The 23,209-nt window shown below is 43.0% G+C and overlaps 1 protein-coding gene across 5 annotated transcripts in view; it reads left to right on the top strand.

The window, feature by feature from the left end:
- The window catches only part of htr4 (5-hydroxytryptamine receptor 4), a 162,990-nt gene that overhangs the window by 134,439 nt on the left and 5,342 nt on the right, over positions 1 to 23,209 (top strand). Inside the window, exon 7 of one of the 5 annotated variants that reach the window (XM_085286913.1) lies at positions 54 to 144. The exons of the other annotated variants lie outside the window; for them this stretch is intronic. Coding sequence (XP_085143039.1) covers positions 54 to 117 — 64 coding nt within the window. The 3' untranslated portion in view covers positions 118 to 144. The remainder of the gene's footprint in view (positions 1 to 53; positions 145 to 23,209) is intronic. 5 annotated transcript variants of the gene reach the window in all.

A 23,209-nucleotide genomic window follows, 5' to 3' on the forward strand; every position in this document is an offset into this window, starting at 1 on the left:
CTTCCCGTGTGTTTTCCCTCTTCCTCCTCCTCTTCCTCCTCCTGTCTCTCCAGCGGCTGTTCCTCTGCCTCCAAGCTGCTGCTCTGGTTCTGCAACACCAGACCAGTGCCTGTCTAGCTGCTGTCTGTCTCAAGGCTCTATCAAGTGAGTCTGCTTTCTCGCGCACGCACGCACACACACACACACACACACGTCAACATCTGATCTGAGATCACTGAGACTCATCGATTTCCCACTGTGTCGATCACGATAAACAATGATGCTGAAACTCATGCATGAACTTTTCAAAACAGACAGAAGTTATATGTGTGATAAAGCTTTAGTCATACTTTCCTTTCATAACTCAGCATGTGTGTATTCAAATTTCTAAAAGCGTGAACATTTTTTAACATCAGGCGTGGGTGAAGGTTGAACTCTAGAGGACGGTGAGGTTAAAGCGTGACCTTTTACAGCTGCGCACCCAGAATATCAATAACAATAATCAAAGAAGGGAGAGATTTATTCACCAACGCAGACTTTTAATTTCCTATTTGATTTACTTTTTGCACTTTACGCCCTCCAACCCGCAGGGTCAGCCTGGATCTGGTATGAAAATACAACCAGCACCATCTTTAAAGGCCATCAGGTGTATTTTGAACACCACTTGGACTCAAATGGGCGTAACTGTGATGTATTTCTTAGATCTTTTACAGTTGAAAAAGTTTGAATATTTGAAAGTGTGAGTGCCAGAGACTCAGAGATGATTCACTCTGGCTCAGTCGTGGGAGCAGTCAGATTATTACAGCATTTATTATCCAGGTATTTCATTTTGAACATACATGTGTGGACTGCCGACTGCACGTGTAGATGTGTAGATCCAAAGTAACTGAGGCCCTGCTGGAATCATCCCTCTTAAAGGTCACTGTGCAGCTTTTTACTGTGTGCAGCTTCAGAGCAGTGAAATCTTTCTCTGCGTGTAGGTTTAGAAAGTCTGCAAACTAACCTGAGCAGTCGCAATATATTAGTCAGGCGTAGTTTTCCTTCATGCTTTGCTAACCTGCTCTCACAGATGATTTGACTCACAGCTGGACTCCAAACAGCTGGAATTATAATTCTAGTTATTTTGTGTAGGAAACTTAAATCACCTGCAGGCGTGTGAAAGGCTTATGTGTTTTATTGCGCACCATTTCCTCATGCAAATGTGCACACAGATATTTTATCTGAGTGAAATAAATCAGTACTGCTAAAAAATCCCAATTCACTAGCTGGGCCCACGTCCTCATTTTAGGATTGACAGCGTTTTAGCACGTAAAGGTGAATGCTTGGACATGAATTGAGCTGCGGTTTGGGGAAGGCCTCGAAGGGGACTGGCGACGGCTCCCGGGCCAGGCTGATCCCCGTGTACTAAATAGAAGTGAAGAAGTTAAAGAACTGAGAACAAGGAGGGAGGGAGAGTGGGGCATGTAAACGAGAATGAACAGTTGCAGAACTGGGGGGAACCTATATAGGTGGCAACCAGAAGGAGTGTGTTTGGAGGCGCGGTCCCGCTCCTGAAATTCAGATACATAATCTCCAATAGATTCTCATTTCTTTGTCCTAACAGTAGAAAATATTCATCACCAACAAGAAAAGTAAAGCTCAGGTAAACAGAGCTCTGCTGTGGTGCACGACTTCAGTGTACAACCGGGGGTCTGTGTTTTAGCTAAATGTTGTTGCACAAGCTGGGTCTGGAGACATCCTCATAGCTGTGTGTGTGTGTGTGTGTGTGTGTGTGTGTGTGTACATGCAGATGTAGGAGTGTGTTTTATCTCTGCGCCTCTTTTGGTTTATCTTCTCTTCTCGCCCCTCACTCTAACACAGCCTCAGTATTTGGATTTCTATTTTGAATGTAGCTGTGTATTCAATGCCCTTTGTTTTTTTTGTCCTTCCTTATCTCTGTGTGTGTGTGTGCGTGTGTGTGTGTGTGTGGCTGCTAATCTTCCCTGCCTGTTGATGTGCTCCGGGCCGATTGTCTTCGATCGGTTTGGTCTTAAAAAAGCTCCACAGCAGCGCCGCTTTTTATCTGTTAGTTAAAAATCGTCCTCTTGTTGCAGCAGACTGTTTGAAAGGCTACTCCTTCCATGAATGCCTCTGGAGATGGTTTCCCTGAAATATTTCTGAATGGCTCTTTGCCGGCTTGATCATTACTTTACCCTGTGAGAAGGATGAAGAGTGGTGATGAGTGTGAGGATAAGTGATGTGATGATAAGAATGGCAGTGAGGGGGGCTTTTCATTCCCAGCCAGCTCCGACAAAAGAGTTCTTGCTGCAGCGATAACAGTGTAATCGACTGAAGAATCGTGTGTGCGTGTGGTTCCTGTTTTAAAGCTGAGCGTCATTGGTATGAGAAGAAGAAAATTAACAAAACTCCAAATAAAATTCCCAGGCAGGCTGATATTAACAAAAACTAATAATCTAATAAACATCAATATTTAAGAACTGATATTAAGATTTTACTGACAGCCCTTGAAGGGCTCGTCTTAAGTATGAGCCCCTTGATACTCCTCATGTGTGGCTCTGCTGGCCTTTCCCACCTCCTCTTAAACCCGACTAAACCCCAGAAAACCTCCGCACAGTCACATCTCCGTCTGCACAGCTCATCTGCAGCCCATCTGAGTTTCCCAGTGAGGGAGACGGACCCTCAGACTGCAGCTCAGAGTGAAAATATTGTTCTGTTTTCACTGTGAGATAAAAGTGGTTTTAGTTTCTGGTGATAAAACTGCAGCTCTGTGATATTTAACATTTTCTGTATGCCACCAATATGTTTTTCCTTGATTCTGGTGATTTTTAACCCTCGAAAAACATATCAATGTCCAAAACATACAGGAATGGTGCATGATGAGAGTCAGAGGGGGGAGGGGCTGCAGAAACAAATTTAATGCTGAGCTCTCTTCTTTTCTAACCTTCTTTACAGATGAATAGAGGATGAAGCACAGAGGCTGTTTTAAATTGATTCGGTTTACCTCGGCTGTTGTGTTTAATGACTTTAGAGATTCACATTTACATGTTTTTATAGTATTTGGCTGTTTAGTGTCTGCTCTCATTCTCAGAAATTACAGTGGCAATTATTTAAGAGAGTCTCTGTAGCTTGTAGCAGACACTGCATACAACAGAATATAACATAGCATTAACGTGTTATGTTATATTCTCTTTTATCTTTAATGCATGCAATAACGTGGTTGTTAATAGGGTAGGGCAATATGGCCAAAAATATTTATCACGATACATATTTGAAAATTTGCGATAACAATATAACTGACGATATAATTGACGTGAGAGAAAATACTTCATCAATGTATTTTTCACTTAAACAAGCAGCTGGGTTTTTATGAGCATTAAAGTTATATAAAAATTTAACAGTGCAGATGTAAATTCCTTGCTGAAAGTTTAACCAAAAGACATTTGCAGTGGAAATTGGCCGACATATCCTCAGCATAACCATGTATAATATCCACAAAACTTAAAAAGCGGTTATACACACACAATACAGTAATATTATGTTGAAGCACTGTATGTATCACTCCGCGAGGCGCCTGACTACGATAGCCATAATGCTCTGACAACCCATCATGTGGTGCGGCTTCGTAGCTTACCAAAGTCGTACTAAGACATTTTTTGACAGATTTTCGAGCCCTGTGTACCACATAAAATTGGTTTGAGGTCAGTAAGTACAACCGGAATTCACACATAAGATTATAAGGGGCGCTGTCGATTTTTAAGAAAATCAAAGGATTTTAAGAGTGACTTATTTTCCAAAAAACATGGTAATAACGACAGCCTGCTTGCATGCTCTACCAAAAATTGTGCTTTGGTATGTTTCTGACGGACAGTTCCACATCACTGAAGTTGCAGCATTTTTACAAACCAATTCTGGTTCATCTGTTTCATTAAACGATCCACTTTCGCCCTTCTCATTCTCCGTCGCCGCCATGCTTTTTCTGCCATGTGCGTATGAAAACAGGGGCACTGCGCATGCGCATTTTACCCATATTCTATCGCAATATTTCATTTTCTTATCATTGCTTAACATTATACCGGTATTAGGGGTGGCTGTATGCTCAGGAGGTAGAGCAGGTCACCTACTGATCGGAAGGTTGGGGGTTCGATCCCTGGCTCCTCCAGTCTGCATGTAAAGTATCCTTGGTTAAGATTCTAACCCCAAGTGAGAATGGGTGTGACTGGGTGAATGTGGCATGTTGCTTTGAGTACTCCGGGAGAGTAGAAAAGCGCTACATAAGAATCAGTCCAGTCCATATTACCGTGAACGGTATGATATGTCCCAGCCCTAGTTGTTAATACATATACGGCTGTGCACAGTCAGGATTATTCTTTCTTTACCTGTAAATCAGAATTTTGGTCTGAAACTGGTCAACTCGGGTTGTTGGCAAATGGTGGCATTTCCTGATTTCAATGTATTGCTGTTTTTAGTTTTTTCAAACCGCTCAGCCATAATAGGGTGATGAGGCATTGTCCTCAGGCATGGGCAGGCATGTAAAAACTGGTGAACGAGGTGACGTGGGAGCTTTAGACTGATACCATTGGTGTGTCATGAGGACAATGAGCAGAAGATGCAGCCAGGCTCCCTAAGACCTGCAAACAGGTGGAGTTCCTTTAAAGATGCCTGGCAGACAGAAAACTCCTCTGTTATTTTATTTTTGGTCATTCGGAGCAGAAATATCAGATTACACAGCAGATAAACCACAGGTGTCATTTTAGATGATAATTCAATGTTAATTTGGAACGAGAGTAGGAAGCTGTATGGAGAATTAGAAGAACCTTGACAAGACTGAGAGGTTTCAGACTCCTGACAGAGAGCATCTTTTTTTTATTTACCCTGCACTGGCCACTTGAGTCTGTCTGCCTCTCTCTGCTGCTGCTGGCAGGATGCTCAGGTCTAATTACACCACTCCTCAACGCTTCTCACCTTCCTGGGGGCTTTCAGACTGCCAGACCTCTTAATACTGACACACACACACACACACACAAAACAAACTCAAATCAGGTTGTGCACTGTGTACCTAAAGAAATAGCAGTTAGTAGATGCCATTTCTCCAGCTTATACAGCCCAAAGTACTGATTGGTTCTCCTTCATGTGGACCTGTATTTGTGTACAGCAACAGTCTGATCCATTGAACTACTTCAGTTACCTGGTAGCTCACCAGTAATAGGATTTAAAATAACTTTAAATAGCTGTATACGAGTTGGTGTATGAACCTGTGTGGTGTATGGTGCTGTCTTGTTTTGTCAGTTTCTTTATTATGATTTTTTTAAACAATGTGGTATAAGTGTTTTTGAATCTGCAACTGGCAAAAGATGCATATTCTATTTATTGCTACTTTTTAATTAATAATTTTTAATTTACTTTTTCTATTTTCTTCTCCTAAAACGTGCTGACATACAGAACAATGCCCTTTGCAAACCTCTCGCTGTTGTTTTTCTTTCTGTTGTGATTTTTGTTTTCTGTCCCATACTGGAATGAATCCCAGGGCAAAACTAAAAACCATCAGAGTATCATCTGACCAGCACTGAATAGCCGTCACTGGGTGTTCTAAGGTGCATATGTGACATGTGAGTAAGAGACTACTGATTGCTGATGTACTTGCATCTGAACAAATGCGACTGAGAGACCTGTTGCAGACCACAGCGCCATTTTCAGAGCTATAAGAGTGAAAGTTATCATAGCTCTTTAAATGGTACTGCTGTATGCACTCAGATAAGCAGCCATCTGAAACCCAGGAACATCATCAGTGTGTCGAAGCAAGACGTCCAACCAGAAGTTCTCCAGACGCTGCAGATGAAACAACTCGGATTTCTCTCCATGTTCCAGGAGAAGGAAGTTCCTCTTACTTCGTGGCTTCCACTGTGGATTTGTGTCTACTAGTGTAGTTTTGCATGATTAAGTATTCAGAATAATGTTAGTCTGGAGCCAATCCCAGCTGTTAGGGTGACTACAGACTACACCTGGACAGGCTGGACATCTCGCACAATGCAATCCAACTAAAGTCAAACTGAAATTTCTGTAAGAAATTTATGCTAAAAGCTTCATGAACCAAATAAAAGTCCAGCTGTCTTCAGCAGTTAAGACTAGAGATGGACCGATCCGATATTACGTATCGGTATCGGTCCGATACTGACCTAAATTACTGGATCGGATATCGGAGAAAAATAAAAAATGTAATCCGATCCATTAAATATCACGAAAGCACCTCACAAAACTTGCAACGCGCCTTAACTCGCCTCAGAACGTTAGCACGTCGGAGCAGTATGCATCACGTGATAGAGCGGCTGTGGCATGCGGGACCTGTCGGTGGTCTGGATAGCATGTGGAGCTTCGCTAGCAACCCGGCATTTCATCTCCGACAAAGTTATCCCCGAGAGAAGTAAAGCAAGTGTGTAAGTCCATCTCTGAATGTTTGTAAAGCATTCCTGCGTTAAGCTTAACAAGCGATATATGGAGCGACTGCCTCCTCTTGCTGCTAATTCAATCATGAAACTGCTTAACGATCAGCTGATCGGCTTTTCTGTCGCGAGTCCGTCTCTCTAGTTTGCTTTTGGCCCACTTTGCACCAGAAAGAGGAAACCAGTGGATAAACAACAGCAGCACGTTTAAGCTTGATAAGCTGTTGTTAGAATTTATTTAATATTACTTTCTACACCAGGATCTTTTTCTACGCAGCTGACGGCTGTAACTGTGCAGGGGCGGATCTAGCAAAGTTTAGCCAGGGGGGCCGATAGGGCATGAACAGGGAAAAGGGGCACAAAGACACACTTTTCTTTATTCTCATTTAAAATGCCTAGCTTTTAATAAATAATTATCCGAATCTTACACCCAAAGTTTTAATTTGATGTAAAAGGAATAGAAGTCCATTACTGTATATAGTAACTGTTGAGTCTACGGTAATAAATATACCCTAGTAAGCTATAGTACTTTTTCCTTTGGGAAGGTACCATCTGTGCAGTCTGCAATTTTGTTGAAGAAAGATGTTGAATCTATTTAATATTTCTTGAAAAATAATTGATTTCTGTGCATTTTTTTTCACACTGCATCAAATTAAGGTTGATTACGTCGATTAAGCATCATGAGGTGGAGCGTGAGGGGTGGTTCCCTATTTTTTATTTATTTATTTTTGTTGTTGCTGGGAGTTGGAACCCTATTAGTTAGGTTGCTTAATATTTACGCTAAGTACTCTTTAAAATACCAGAATAGGGAGGATGGTGTAGGTTTAAGTTTATTAGATTGATCAGTATTGCTGAACTATGAAACATTTTTTTTTGCATACAGGTATAACAGAATAGCTTTAGTGTAGTTGTTGTTTTAAACTTGAGTATGAACTTATACAAAATGCAGCAAGATATTTAAAAAAAACAGTTTTGTTGATTAAAAAACACTATATCGGATTCATATCGGTATCGGCAGATATCCAAATGTATGATATCGGTATCGGTATCGGACATAAAAAAGTGGTATCGTGCCATCTCTAGTTAAGACTACAGTGGCTTGGATAACTGAGACCACAGACAATGAAAACTGATATTGGAGCTTATTAAATGTTTCAAACCTGCACACCAGAAGTAAAAATATTAATTAAAATTATAAAATAAAGATCAGCTTCAGTACTGGTACAGGTTTCTGTAACTTATTGTCTTGGTAGAACCACCACCACAGTTGACCCCCATTAACTGGCTCTGACACTTTAAAGTCCTGACTTGATTAGTAGGCCTTAAAGCTCTGTTGCATGAAGAGGTTTGGTGCAGTTGTAGCTGACGCTCCTTCACCACCCATCCCTAACAACATCGCTGCTCTAAACCAGCTTCAGCCTAAGCTCTGGTGCTGTTATTCAGCAGCTACAGTAGAACTAGTTTCAGCAATAAGTACTTTACATGTGCACTGAGCAGCTAGCTGTTTTCAGTCGGTAACTGCAGTAAACTGGGCTGCAGGGCTTTTCTCTTCCTAATTAAATGGACTTGCTGTGTGGGCCGCTGCCTCGCTAACTTCACTTCTCTCTTCTCTGTTTGTTCCTTCTCTGTCTCTCTGTCAGCTCTGCCCAGATGAAAGATGGCAATCCCCATAAACAACATAGATACATCTGGTTCACATCTGCATACACACACAATTTAAATTCAGGATAAACAGTCCATATGTAGTTCACGTCTGCCACATGTGGCTGTCGGTTAGTGTCCATCACCTCCATCTAAACATCTGTGGTCCTGATGAAGTCTTTTTAAGTCTTGTATGTACAGTACATTTGAGGAAGGCATCTTATTGTGGCCATTCAGAAAGGCAAAAGGTATATTCACCAGTAGTTCTAAACCCAGAAGACAGGATTTCCATCAGAAATATTGTCTTCTCTGCAGTTCTATAAACTGAACTGAAGACAGCTCTTCATGTCATACAGCTTCCACCTTTTGCAGGACCAACTGTGTATAGGAAATATGGAAAATGAGTGCTGTGTGTTTACAACATTACATAAAACAAAATACAGAATTATTCCTTTAAGTAAAACTAAACAGAAAATGTTACCTACTCAGTAGCTCTGGCCCTGCGGTGCTTCTGATTCACACCTCAGATCTGAACCAACCAGGTATCAATTATCACGCATCAACCTAACCCCTAAACACTGTCATGGTCCTGGGTCGGTGACCCAGCGCTTTTAGTTTGTTATCATTTTCTAGATGATGATTGTTTAAGTTCTGTGTTATTTTCGATCTGCCTCTAAGTCTGCGTCTGTACCTGTCTGTCTATGGTGTCTCCCCATCTGTTTGTGAATCTGTCTGTTTAGTTCAATGTCTTGTCTGGTTCCATGTATCTGAGTTTCCTGTTTTATTGTGAAGGTCCGTGTTGTATGTGAGTGTGATCAGTTTACGTTTCCCCTGTCCCGTCAGCCCAGATTCCTCCCAGCTGTGTTGCCCTCCTGTCTCTCATCCCCTGATTACTGGTGTGTGTATTTAAGCCCTGTGTGTTCTCCTGCCTGTTGCCGGTTCGTCTGTATTACTCAGTGTCAGTCTGTGTAGCCACCGTGTCTTCTCCCTGCTGTTCATCGTCATCCTCCTCTGCTCGTTTTCATTCAGGTTTGTGCTCTGTAGTTTAGTTGTTTCCCAGTTTAGTTTAGTTCGAGCCCTGTTTGCTGTTTGTCCACATTCTTTTGTGTTCAATAAATCACCTTCGCTCCTCTACGACTGCCTGCGCTTGGATCCTCATTTATTCCACACGGCTCGCCTCGGCAGCCGTGACAAACACAAGCCAATCAGAGGCTCTGTAGGACAGGCCTTAAATTTGTCGAATTCACATAGAGTCTTTAAAGTAAAAGCTACCTCGAGCGTGACACATTGATACATGCCAAATTTTACTGTCTTGTTCTAAGACCTCATAGCTGATTACATCAATCATAATATAGGTGTGTGTGTTATATAGTTACACAGTTGTCTAATCTATTTTAATGTTGTTGTCATTAAAAATCAATACTCAGTACTGTCAGATGACAGTAAATTGGTTATGATCTTGAGGATCAATTTAGGAACCACCAAGGCTCAAGCTGGCCATGAACTGGAAACTGAGATCTACTAAAATCAGAGCAGTTGTCCGCATGGATGAGCCAAACACCTTCTGGAGAAAAGTTTGATGATCAGATGAATGGTGGTAGCATCATGCTCTAGGCTGTTTTGTTGGGTGTGGTACATTGCACACAATGGATAGAATATGGAAGAAGGACAACTGTAAAATTCTTCAACACCTCAAATCAGCAGGTAGACAGTTAAACTTGAATTTGGTGGTGTACAAACGGGATAAAAATCCCAAGCACACATCACAACTGGTTTCTGAATAAAGTAGGCTAACATTACGCTTCTGGAATGACCTTCCCAAAGCCCTGATCTCAGCTATTAATAAAGCCAGAATCTATACCAGGAATCTAGGTAAATGAAATCTAAGAGTTCTGCCAAGAGGAGTGGTCAGAATGACAACAGCCCAAAAACATAATTAAAACTCCAAAATAACCCTGACGCTCATGCCAATGATGAGTGGATGGAAACATCTGAGGTTGGATAAATGGATGGATGTGTGGATGGGCGATTGTGTGGATAGATACATGGATGGTTGTGTGGATGGGTGGATGAATATGTGAATGGTTGGATGGATGGATGGATGGATGGATAATTGTATGGATGGATGGATGGATAAATGGGTGATTGTGTGGATGGATAGATGGATAGGTGGATGATGATGATGATGATGGATGGAAGAGCATGTAAAGATTCTTCTGAACCAAAGCTTCAAGCTTCACAGCTGATCAGCACTCTGTACTTTGTTTATCACACATTAACTAACAGCCTGGTGTGTCATCAACACCAACACTGTGACCAGTCTCGATTTTCCTGTACTTCTCACATTATTGAATTTTTATTTCTGGGAGCAGAAGAAATAATTCTTATTTGTTTCTGACACCTGCTGGCATGAGTCACAACAGCGGCATCAGTGTTTGAGTTTAGAATGTCACACATGAGCCATCTGAACTTTTCTTCAATGCTGGTGGTGAAATTGAACGGCGCATGTTGGCAGGGGTAATGCTATGGCTGCACTGGGCAGTTTGTGATTGGAAATATACATGAAAGCACTATATATATATATATATATATATATATATATATATATATATATATCCATAGGATAGGAAGAAGGAACACGTGAAGCTGGAGAAATACCAAGGGCTCAGAGAAGAGCTCGAGAGGATGTGGAGGGTGAAGGTAACGGTGGTCCCCGTGGTAATCGGAGCACTAGGTGCGGTGACTCCCAAGCTAGGCGAGTGGCTCCAGCAGATCCCAGGAACAACATCGGAGATCTCTGTCCAGAAGAGCGCAGTCCTGGGAACAGCTAAGATACTGCGCAGGACCCTCAAGCTCCCAGGCCTCTGGTAGAGGACCCGAGCTTGAAGGATAAACCGCCTGCAGGGGCGTGCTGGGTGTTTTTTTTATATATATATATATATATATATATATATATATACACACACACACACACAGTGGGGCAAAAAAGTATTTAGTCAGCCACCGATTGTGCAAGTTCCCCCACCTAAAATGATGACAGAGGTCAGTAATTTGCACCAGAGGTACACTTCACCTGTGAGAGACAGAATGTGAAAAAAAAATCCATGAATTCACATGGTAGGCTTTGTAAAGAATTTATTCGTAAATCAGGGTGGAAAATAAGTATTTGGTCACCTCGAACAAGGAAAATCTCTGGCTCTCACAGATCTGTAACGTCTTCTGTAAGAAGCTTTTCTGTCCCCCACTCGTTACCTGTATGAATGGCACCTATTTGAACTCATCATCTGTATAAAAGACACCTGTCCACAGCCTCAAACAGTCAGACTCCAAACGCCGCCATGGCCAAGACCAAAGAGCTTTCGAAGGACACCAGGAAAAGTATTGTAGACCTGCACCAGACTGGGAAGAGTGAATCTACAATAGGCAAGCAGCTTGGTGTGAAAAAAATAAACTGTGGGAGCAATCATCAGAAAATGGAAGACATATAAGACCACTGATAATCTCCCTCGATCTGGGGCTCCATGCAAGATCTCATCCCATGGGGTCAAAATGATCATGAGAACGGTGAGCAAAGATCCCAGAACCACACGGGGGGACCTGGTGAATGACCTGCAGAGAGCTGGGACCAAAGTAACAAAGGTCACCATCAGTAACACACTACAACGGCAGGGAATCAAATCCCGCAGTGCCAGACGTGTTCCGCTGCTGAAGCCAGTGCATGTCCAGGCCCGTCTGAAGTTTGCCAGAGAGCACATGGATGATACAGCAGAGGATTGGGAGAATGTCATGTGGTCAGATGAAACCAAAGTAGAACTTTTTGGTATAAACTCAACTCGTCGTGTTTGGAGGAAGAAGAATACTGAGTTGCATCCCAAGAACACCATACCTACTGTGAAGCATGGGGGTGGAAACATCATGCTATGGGGCTGTTTTTCTGCCAAGGGGACAGGACGACTGATCCGTGTTAAGGACAGAATGAATGGGGCCATGTATCGTGAGATTTTGAGCCAAAACCTCCTTCCATCAGTGAGAACTTTGAAGATGAAACGAGGCTGGGTCTTCCAACATGACAATGATCCAAAACACACCGCCCGGGCAACAAAGGAGTGGCTCCGTAAGAAGCATTTGAAAGTCCTGGAGTGGCCTAGCCAGTCTCCAGACCTCAACCCCATAGAAAATCTGTGGCGGGAGTTGAAAGTCCGTGTTGCTCGGCAACAGCCCCAAAACATCACTGCTCTCGAGAAGATCTGCATGGAGGAATGGGCCAAAATACCAGCTACTGTGTGTGCAAACCTGGTAAAGACCTATAGTAAACGTTTGACCTCTGTTATTGCCAACAAAGGTTATGTTACAAAGTATTGAGTTGTATTTTTGTTATTGACCAAATACTTATTTTCCACCCTGATTTACGAATAAATTCTTTACAAATCCTACCATGTGGATTCATGGATTTTTTTTTCACATTCTGTCTCTCACAGTTGAAGTGTACCTCTGGTGCAAATTACTGACCTCTGTCATCATTTTAGGTGGGGGAACTTGCACAATCGGTGGCTGACTAAATACTTTTTTGCCCCACTGTATGTATGTATGTGTATGTATATATATATATATATATATATATATATATATATTACATTTCAATTTTTTAGGCTGCACACTATGAGGTGGAAAACAAAGAATCTGTTCCCTTCTCTTTGTTTTACTGTCATGCACGCACACACACACACACACACACACACACACACACACACACACACACACACACACACACGGAGTCTTTTTGTCTTCTATTTCCTCATTTTACTGACACACAAATCTGAACACAAACCCAGTTTGGACACACAGACACGCACTGAATCTCTCTGAGGTTTCATTCATGATTACCGTCTTCTGTTTATGGAGGTCTGTTTATTTTTCCGAGCTTCGTATAAATATGAAGATATTTCCCCTGGTCTCGTGGGACTCCAGGCTTCACAAATGTAATGTTTTTCTCCCTGCCAGGTAGAAAGCTCGGGTTGGCAGGAAATTTTCCATTCGCCTTCCTTCACTATCCACCATTCGCGCCGTCTCAAACTGAGATCTGAGTAAAACGTGCAGATGAAAAGAAAGGGAGCTACAGTATGTAGTGATTGATCTATATGCACCAGCAAAAATGAGTCAAGCAGCTTTTTTAAACTGCAAAGTGGGCTGGTGACAAACTGCAAGTAAAACAAAATTCAACCATGGAAACATTAAGAACTGCAGTTCCTCTGGTGTCCAGCAGAGGCAGCAGTGAGTCAGTACCCATAGACTCCCATGTTAACAGGATGCCACTGATTAGCAGGTACCTGTCTGTGTCATGCTGCCATACAGTCTGTGGATGCAGCTTCTAATAATGTAAGAATTTTTATGAAGTGTGCTTTGGACACCAACCAACCATCTCTGACCTCATCTATGTGGCACAACATGAAGATTAAATCCACTGTTTTCCACACTGTAATAAATCATTTTATAGACTCGTTTGGATACCAGCTGTGAGTAACTCTACAGCAGGAAAAGATGGAGCTTCTGTCCACCAGACTGACCAGAAACCTGTCATGACAGTCTTGAGGCCTCATAGTGAAACTATGTGGCTGCAATTGTTCTTGTTGGTTGGACAGATACTTGTGCTGTCAGTTGTTTTTGGCCTTACTTCATATATAAAGAGACGGCGACATCATTTTGGCCATCAAAGAATGACAATGACTCTGTTTAATAGTTTCTGTCTTTCAGTCCTCTCATGTGCGACAGTTTACCTTTTTATTAATAGTAAAAGAAATAAAGAATTTTTATATCCTATGTGGGAAAACCTTAACAAGCCACAGCCCATAGAGGTTAATATTGCCTTTAGGGCTGGCACGATTAGTCGACTAGTCACGATTACGTCGACTATCAAAATCGTCGACGCGTCATTTGAAGCTTTGTAAGATTTGTAAGAGAGTGTAATAACGGACTGAAACAGAAGATGGCAGCACTGCATGAAGAAGGATGACAGCTGCTGTTAAACCCCGAAGAAGAAGAAGAAGCTGTATCCCAGAATTCATAGTGCGGCCCTGCTCAGTTTCCAACAATGGCGGCAGCTAGTTAGTTTTAATATTACTCTTATTATTCTTTCTGGGTCACAAAATAAACGTTTAGCATATTTTCAGCAGACAGCTGAGTTTATTAAACTTCATCTAAAAAATCTGCAGATTTCATTAAAATTCAATAAACTATCATCTTGTCTTTATTTTTAGTTAGCACATACCTTAAACACTTAAAGCTGTAAGCTAATGATAGTTATATAAGAGCAGATGCGTGCTGGTGCAATAAGCTGTATGTTTTACGTCTAATGGATGCATGATCTGATTAGTCGACTAATTGCAAAAATAACTGGTGACTAATCGACTATCAAAATAATCGTTTGTGGCAGCCCTAATTGCCTTGTATTCTTGCAGTTGCTAACGTCTGGCCTATGACAGCTGGAATAAATGAGATGGATAGATGGAGACCTTCATAGATTGATAAAGGTTCACTGCGTGAGGTCAGGATGCATTTTTCTAGGCAGTTGTTCAGTGACATATTTGTAGCTTTCATCTGAGGCTCAGTCCTCTAATGATAGTCCTCCGGGGGCTTCGGGGAACTCCGGGGAGTTCGATATTCTCATATTGAGAATGGATCAAATGAGGGCTTGGCTGCAGAATACAATGCAAGTGTTCACTTGTATGTTTAGCAGAACAATATGGTGTGTATACAGGAGTTGTCTAACACCTCAGAGTAAATCAAAAATCAGCTCTTTGAGAGCCGGTCTCTGTTTGAGGAAGCCGCGTGTGAATAAATATCTGTGAGCTCAGCACCGATAAACGTGGCGGTGCTGAGCGAGTCTTCTCCTGGTGACACAGGGCGATCGTTCATGCAGAAAAAGTACCAAGCGTTGGTTTTAAAACCAGAGGACCGTGGCAAACATGACATATTTACAATAACATGTCAAAACAAGTGTTTACAGTCCAGTTAGATGTCATCATCCCGGGACCAAGAACAAGTACACAGTATGCTTTCAGACTTTTCTGTAAACTGGTGCTTGGATTCATTGCCGGTCGCACAAATGAGCAAACAAAGACTGGTTGTCAAATCCACACAAATATCAAGTTTTAATTTGAATCAGGTTTAAATTCGAATGCTGCCGAGCTCTCTGAGAAAACAGCCGGTCCATTTTTAGAAAGCTGTCGTCGGAGCGTGAACCACCGCTGACATCGGTGTTTTTGTTGTTCCTGTGGACGATGAAAGTTTCACCACGATGAAGACGATGAATTTTTGGATTTCTGTGATTTTTTTTCACAAAAACAAATCTTTTGTGGAGACCCAGATCTGTCACTTCCAGTGTCCTTACTGGTCACTCTGGCTTTATTCATGCTCTGTTGCTTCAGTAAAACACTTGAAGAAGGCATGCACTGTAAAATGGAATGAGCTGACTTGTCTCCCACAAATATATCAAATAATGTCAACTTTAACTGAACTGACATATTAACTTTGAATCAGCAGTACTTTACATACCACAGAGGTGATACGTGCACATTCATACGTATCCCCTCATTTTATCATATTTCATAGTGATGTGACTATTATAGTTTATACTCTCAGCAGTGTATCAGAGACAGCACGTTGCACGTTTATGCCTATTCGAGGTTTTCCCATCTTTGTTCTGATCAGTGCTGGCGTCATTACTCTAAAAACATTACACATTAAGCATTACTTTTGATCAAACTGATGCAGCGTGTTATTTTAGTGTCTCACCAGAGAAAGTACTTTCATCTGTGTGTCTTATATTCATGTTATTCTGTAAACACACAGTCTCATAATTACATTTAATAATATAAACCTGAGGCTGCCGTTGCACACTGCAACACAAACCCCATCCTAATGACGACACACAAACGATCCCTTCATATCCACCACTGTTTCCTCCTCCAGCACACCGACTGAGATCAGCTGACTGCGGATCTCAGGCAAGCAGAGTAACAACTCCAAGGAACTTAACTATTGAGAACCGGGTCTCCATTCCCATCTCCAGTTCTCATGCATGCACATGGATGGGTGCTTGTGTATGGTACAAATATTGTGATTCAACTAAATGAACATATTTAATATTTCCTCTTTTACACTGTGATGAATCTTTATTTGGCATTTTAACAGGCACACGTTGCTGCTACTGCTGAAAGTCTGTGTAGAAATGGATTTAACACAAGAATTCAGCATTTTGTTCAGAAAGGGTGCAACATTTCCAGATAATATATACAGAAAAGTATGAATAAAGTTGCATAAACCTGACCACAATCGTGTTAGCTCGTCATGTTAGCCTCTGAGTCTTGTAGATCTCAGAGGTGTCAGTGTGAATCGTCTCCATCATCTGAGGACAGAGAACTCTTTGGTCGCTGGAGCTTATTTGTCCCGACGACCAAAACAGCTGGTTAGCCAACAACAAATAATCAACATCAAACCAGTGACGTGACAATAAGTCGCTTTCATTGCATCTCCATTTTAGGGATAAGTGTTATCATGGGTCAGCAGTGGAAACGTGCTGAAGTCAACAACAAGCTGTTTGGTGGTGTAATCCAAATACTTTACTGTAGTTTAGGCCTTAGGTGGGGCTGAGGGATCTGTAGTGACAAAAAGGAGTAGAGTATTTATAAAAGTAATTCTATCTCGTTGTTTTAAAGCAGTGTGTACGTGCAGTCGCACACGTGCAAACACACGCTGCTTTTTTGTCCTCATTCCAGTCATGTAGGCAGTTAGCCGAGGAACGCTGCAGAAGTCAGTCATCCAAAAATAATCAAACCTCTGATCTGCTGAGAGCCAGCACTCTCATTCCTAGAAAACACACACACACACACACACACACACACACACACACACACACACACACACACACACACACACTATGTGAAAGTCACCTGGAAGCTCAGACGGCTCTGCTTGTATATTTTTAGCATCTTTCAGCCACCCCCATGTTGTGTACAGTATGCATGCATGTATAGATGCAGTGAAGCATGCACATGTGCTGTGTTTACTTCCCTGCGACCCGCCTGCATTCTTCCCCCTCCTCCTGCCTGTGAGTGTTTTCAGCCTTGGTGCTCCTCAGCTCAACGCGCCTCCAGCGTCTCTGATTTAGACTGTGGCTCACTGTAGAGAGCTGAGAAACCAAAGGACCATCGGGCTGTGCAGGAGTGTGTATATATATTTTTTAGGTGTGTTTTATCTGCTCAGAGGCTTCCACACTGACTTCTTCATATAAGTAGCAGCATGTGCCTCCATCCCATCAGTACGCTTCATGACCACCAACAGAAGAGAGGAATACCAACCTGTTTGTGCCAAAATAAGATCTTTGGCCCCGCCTTTCGAGTGATTTATGAGGACAAATGAAAGTGTCATAAATCACTGCTTTTTATTTGAGTTTTATAGTTAACACTGAGTTATGATAAACAGCTCAAATCAATCGGGTTTATTGACTTTAGCGTTTCAGAGTCATGTCTGGAGCTCTCGCCTGCAGGCTCGGTGCTGGACCAGGTCCCGGTTCTTGCTCTTTCCCTCGCTGCCTCATTCATTGAGATTTTGTTACACCATTTAAAAACCAGTAACACAAAGAAAATGTGGCTGGTTGTTTATTATATTTTTAATAAGAAGGTCTGTATTTTCATGTTAAGTTTTTACACTTTTTTTTCATTTTTTCTGTCTATATTTTATTTACTGTGAAGTTTATTCAGCTTATTCCATTGGGGGTCACAGGGTGTGGGGCCTGCCCCAGCTGTGATGGGTTGAGAGGCGGGGCACACCTGGTTAGGTCGCTGAGGAAGTAGATTTCAGTGAGTGGTCAGGTGGGACCCCAGGTGTGACATTTACAGTGAAGCACTGAGTGTTCACCTTCAGATGTTTCAGAATAAGAGCCTGTTTAAGTAGTTCTGGGACTTTCAAGCAAAAAGCAGAATTGCAGTTCTGTTCTGTGCAATTAAACTTGTTGCAAAGAACAGATAAAGGCATGCCGGCGACTGGCTGGTTTGTGTCACTGTTCATATGAGTAGCTGTTCTGTTTCAGGAAGCTGCTTCTCACTGACACGGTCAGGGTCGCCTCTCAGAAAAAAATGAAGTTCAGCTGCTGTCTTCAGCTCCGTTTGCAGAGTGATGCCGCGTACAGCGAGCTGCGCTTCAATCCCACGCAGCTCAGCGGGGAGCTGGCTATCACCATGACGGCAGAGAAGATGTGGGAGACAGTGATGCATCGTGTGCTGCGATGTGCATGTCGGGCCCGGAGGAGGCATCCTCGCAGCAGCTGATTAGACTCTGAGCAGCGTTTCTGCGCTTTATTGTTTTCGGCTTTAAACGCTGCAGGGTGAAACATGCTGATGAGCTGTCTGAGCTTTAACAGGGAACGCTGACCACACACACACCTCCTGCTTTATCTCTGTCAAACTTGCTGCTTCCACTTTGTTGGACTTAATGAGTCGCAGCCATATTTTTACATAAACATTTCATTTCAGCGCTGCAGTCAGGCTGTCTGTACTTCTTTGATTTAAAGTTGAAGCTTCATGAAGACCACAGAACTGGTTTTTAATCAGGTGATCAAGATTAAAATGAAGCATGAGTGACTCAGATTAAATGCTTTTATAAAGACACCTATACTGGGTACAAGTACATGAGGGAAACACTCATTATAAAGACGTGGCTAAAAGAGGTGCAGGAGACACAGTGAGCCCACAGGATGTTTGGATGCTGTTCAGCAGGCCAAATCTAGAGTGGGGACAGTCAGGAGCATCCGACCAGCTGACCGGAGGAACCTGTAAGCTGGAGAGGCGTGTGAGAGGTTGGAGACCATGACTGACTTTTAGACAAATGGGAGGATCCTGAAATTGATACCTGAGTGGAAACCAGAGGAGAGGAGCCAAAGCAGGTGTGTCCCAGGAAATGAGCGACAATCTTTTTGGTTTGACGCGCTGCCTGGCTGATCTGATCCTCTGAAAAAATTGGGGAGCCAAAGAGGACCATCTCTGGTTGGAGGTTCAAAAGGCAGGAGCTGCAGACACACCAAGGAACACTTCTGGATTAATGAGCTCTCACAGGCGTCGTCAGCTCCATTCATGGTGCTCAGTTCTTATTTGCTCCTGAATATATTCCTCTTTTACTTAACTTCCTGTTTAAATGTAGAGTTTTGTTCTGTTTGTGTTGAGTTCTATGAGTTGTGTTATATGTGTGGCAGCATCTCTGCAGGATGTTGTTAAATGTCTCTGTGGACTGGTCCAGGATGAGCTCTTTAGTAGACACAGGTGTATTTCCTGCTGAAATGAGTTTAATCGAACCGATAAACAAGGAGAAATAAAGGAAAAGCTGAAGCTGTGTGTGGCACCGGGAACACAGCCGCTGTCTTTCTACTTGCTGTTAAAAGCATCGATTCAAACATCATGAAAGAGCTGTGCAGGTTTAAATGAGCTGGGACGGGGCTTTGTTTGGCCCTTTTTACCCTCTCTTTTTTAGCTTCTGTGTGCACTTTCAGGCTTTTCCTTTTGGCTCTGAAGCAGTGAAGCTTTACTCAGGAAGTTTGGCTTCTTCTTCCAGCTCAGAGGGAAAAGTTTGCTTCCAGTGGTGCTTTGTAAATGAGTTCCTTATCACCTCTTTTTGTTCCCAAACTGGCGTTTCTGCAGTCGAGGTGATGGCATTCTGCGTGCTCGGAGTGCTCGTGCTTACCTGCATAGTAACAAATAAATCTTCCTGAAGGTCAAAGGAGTTCACATCAGTGCTTTATGTAGAATATATTTCCTCTCCGTATTCAGTCCTCTCAGAAACTCATATTTCTTATGCCAGACTGTATCTGAGATGGAAACAGCCATTCCTCGTGGGCGTGGAGTTTGAATAATTTTTGCATAAAATTCTCCGTCTCATTCTTTTCGGTTAGCTCAATACGGCGTAATCTCTTTCCTATTCAAATTCCTGCCTATTGTATTCCCCTCAAATCTATTACACACACACCTCCCCCGCCTTTATCAGCGCCCCAACGTGTTTTCAAGACTCACTTCTGCTTTCTTAACAGTTAAACTGGGGAGAAACAGACCACACACACAGACACACACACAGAGCTTCCTGATTGTAACGATCACCTGTGATTGGAGGAAACGGAGCAGGGACGACACATCAAGCGGCCGTCCGTGGGGTTGGATCGTTGTGGAGACGCTGGCTGCTTCAAATGCTAGAACATCTCAGCAGCTGATTTCACATCGGTTCGGTTCGATGGTGAGGGTTGGTGATCCTCACCATCAGCAGATGTGTTCCTGTCACAGACGGTGGAGAGAACGTGGGGCCACACCTGTGTGTCTGCAGTAACCTGAAATTAAAACAAGAGAAGAGTTTGAGAGAGCTTGAGTAAAGCGCATCCCTGAGCCTGTAAATTAAACTGCAAAGGTGACGTGAGGTTTAAAATGTGCCGCGGCACGCAGCGATTTGAGGCTTTCATACTTGACAACGTTAAATGACAGGTGAAACAATAGAAACATGTAGCCTTAGAAAGACTGTTATTCATGCGTCAGTTTACCACGCCAGACTGGCCACGCCCCCCCAAAGGTGCTGCATGACGCTGGGTTTGCCTCCATCCCTGCTTGTGCTCTTGAAAGATGCCACGACATTCAGAGTGATTTATTTACTGCTGCACGCCTGACGTGAAACTGTGAGTGTCAGAGCAGGTGCACAGTGATTGGATGAGCTTTAACAGCATTAATAAGCTGACACAGAACACGAGGACGAATGGCGACACTTACTGAAACTCTTGGCTCTAAATTCAGTTATTCAATTTATCAAACTTTCTTCTGATTTCAGCAGGAAAATCAATGAAAAATGAGACGATCCCAGAGTTTGTTCTACAGAGGCACAACGATGCCACCATCTCTTCCTTTTTCCGCAGATGTGCATGCTCGCTGTTTTCATCAGCATCAGGAAAGTCGGGAACTTGAAGTTTCCTGTGAGCTCAGAGAAAATGTTTATTTTCTGTAAGTGTGACACAGTCCAGATCACAGCGTATGAAATATGTGTTTCTACGTTATCTGGCTGATATTCGTCTTCAACTCCCGCCCACACGGGGCATCATGTCCGTTGCTTAGCACGTTCAAAGTTTTGCTCAGGGCACTTCATCAAGATGAATGCTGGCCACACCAGTGCCCAGAATGTGCAGAAATGTTTAGTCTGCCTGTGATCCGGGCCTCGTGTCTCCCTCCCCGGCCTCTCCGTCCTGCTCTGCCAGTTGGCCCGTTGGCTCAGCTGTGTACAAACAAAGCCTCGGCTAAACACAGGACGGATCCGTTTCCACAGTTTCACTTCTTCCAGATATGAAAGTGCATTCCTGCCTTTGGTCGACTTCCGCTGTCTGAACACCGCTGTCTGTGTTCGTGCAGAGCTGAGCGGTTTTTTGAGCTTTTAGTTTTCTTCAGTTTGAGCTTTTCAACGAAACACTGGGATGCTTCATTGATTCTGATGAATGAAACTGCTGCTTGTTACATGTTAATGCATTATGGTTGGTTTCCTTGTATCTGATTGGGCTGTTTCACAAAGGTGCTAGCTGGACTGACGTCTGTGCAGCAAAGCAGAAAGCACAGTCTGCTCACATGACGGCTCGCTGCCACAGGATCCACAGCTATGCGACACGAGGACGTGTCTGCAGGGTGTCGAAGGCAGCGATGGCAAACAGAAGGCGAGCTCTAATTTAACGGCAATGTGGAGAAACAAAAAACACAGAAGCTCTGCCACAGTCTGAGGCTCACAGAAAAACCAAATCTGAACTGAGCACAAACCAGACCTGCAGCCTGAAATCCAGGAGCAGAAGCCAGGAAACAACCGGCAGCAAACCCGAGGATGCAAGGTGAAGCAGGAGGGATGCTTCAGGTTCAGCTCTGTGGTTCAAAGGTTCCTGGAGGATTCCTTAGACCTTAGTGAAAACAGGACCGCAGCCTCGCCATGATCACGAACGATCCGTGAGACTGGGGTCAGCGGTCTCCAACCTTTTTAGCGCCACGGACCGGTTTATGCCCGACAATATTTTCACGGACCGGCCTTTAAGGTGTCGCGGATGAATACAACAAAATAAAACTAGTACCGGTACCGAAAAAAAAGAAGATTTATTCATAACACACGTGAAAAGACCCAGGAAAACCGAGTTAACAATAAAAACGATAACAACATAACGCTGAAAACCGATAAAAACCCTGAAAATCATACATTTCACACCAGAGCCTCAACTCTCGCGGCCCAGTACCAAACGACTCACGGACCGGTACCGGTCCGAGGCCCGGGGGTTGGGGACCGCTGCTTTAGCGACTACGTCACTGTGGGTGGAGGAATTTCTGCTTCAGACCTCTGAGCTTGAACTGAATTCCTGTGATTTTTGCAGGTAATCGAGTGTAATTGGCACCGTGACCACATTCATCACACACTGACTCCATCTCATCCCCACCACAGTTACTGAAGATGACAGCTGACTGTGTGAGACACTACAAAGCCTACCACATGTTTCACTCATATAAAATGTATAACTGAGCATATTTACTCTTCTAAAAATGACTAATAAAATAAAACTAATGCTGAAATAATTTTTCCCCTGAGACTGGTTAACTTTAACTGTCTTACACGTCTTTTCATTTAAGTGAATATGGAACATTTTCTAATATGTTCCTTTTATCTTCCTTTGTTTTTTTAGTGTTTATTGCCTTTAAAGATATTAATGCACCTTAAGGCAACTGTTATATAATTACAATACTCTGCTCTCTGTACACCTGTCCATGCTCCTGATTGGTTACGTACTGTAAACTCCGCCTCTTTCACATAAACACGTTAATAATTAGACTGAATACCCACAGGGTGATCCATTGATGATGTCACATCCTGTACCTATTGAACTTTATCTGTAGTGCAGACGCTGGCAGGTAAGGGGGCCCCTGGAATCAAAGTGAGGGTCCCGATTCAGCCAGCATCTTTGTTCCCCCCTCAGTGAGGCTGGCGAGGGTTGAACGCCGCAATGTGGCAGCAATTTGGAGTAGTGCTATGACGAGAATGTGCAGCTGTCTGCATTTGAGAAGCTTTAAATGTTCGCGGCTGTCTGGAAGACGCATTTCACGGCCAGTTAGTCG

This window comes from Mchenga conophoros, linkage group LG2 (genome assembly GCF_057382185.1).
Source record: "Mchenga conophoros isolate Kocher_MC1m ecotype Shallow Benthic linkage group LG2, M_conophoros_male_GT1.1, whole genome shotgun sequence".
Lineage (NCBI taxonomy): Eukaryota > Metazoa > Chordata > Actinopteri > Cichliformes > Cichlidae > Mchenga > Mchenga conophoros.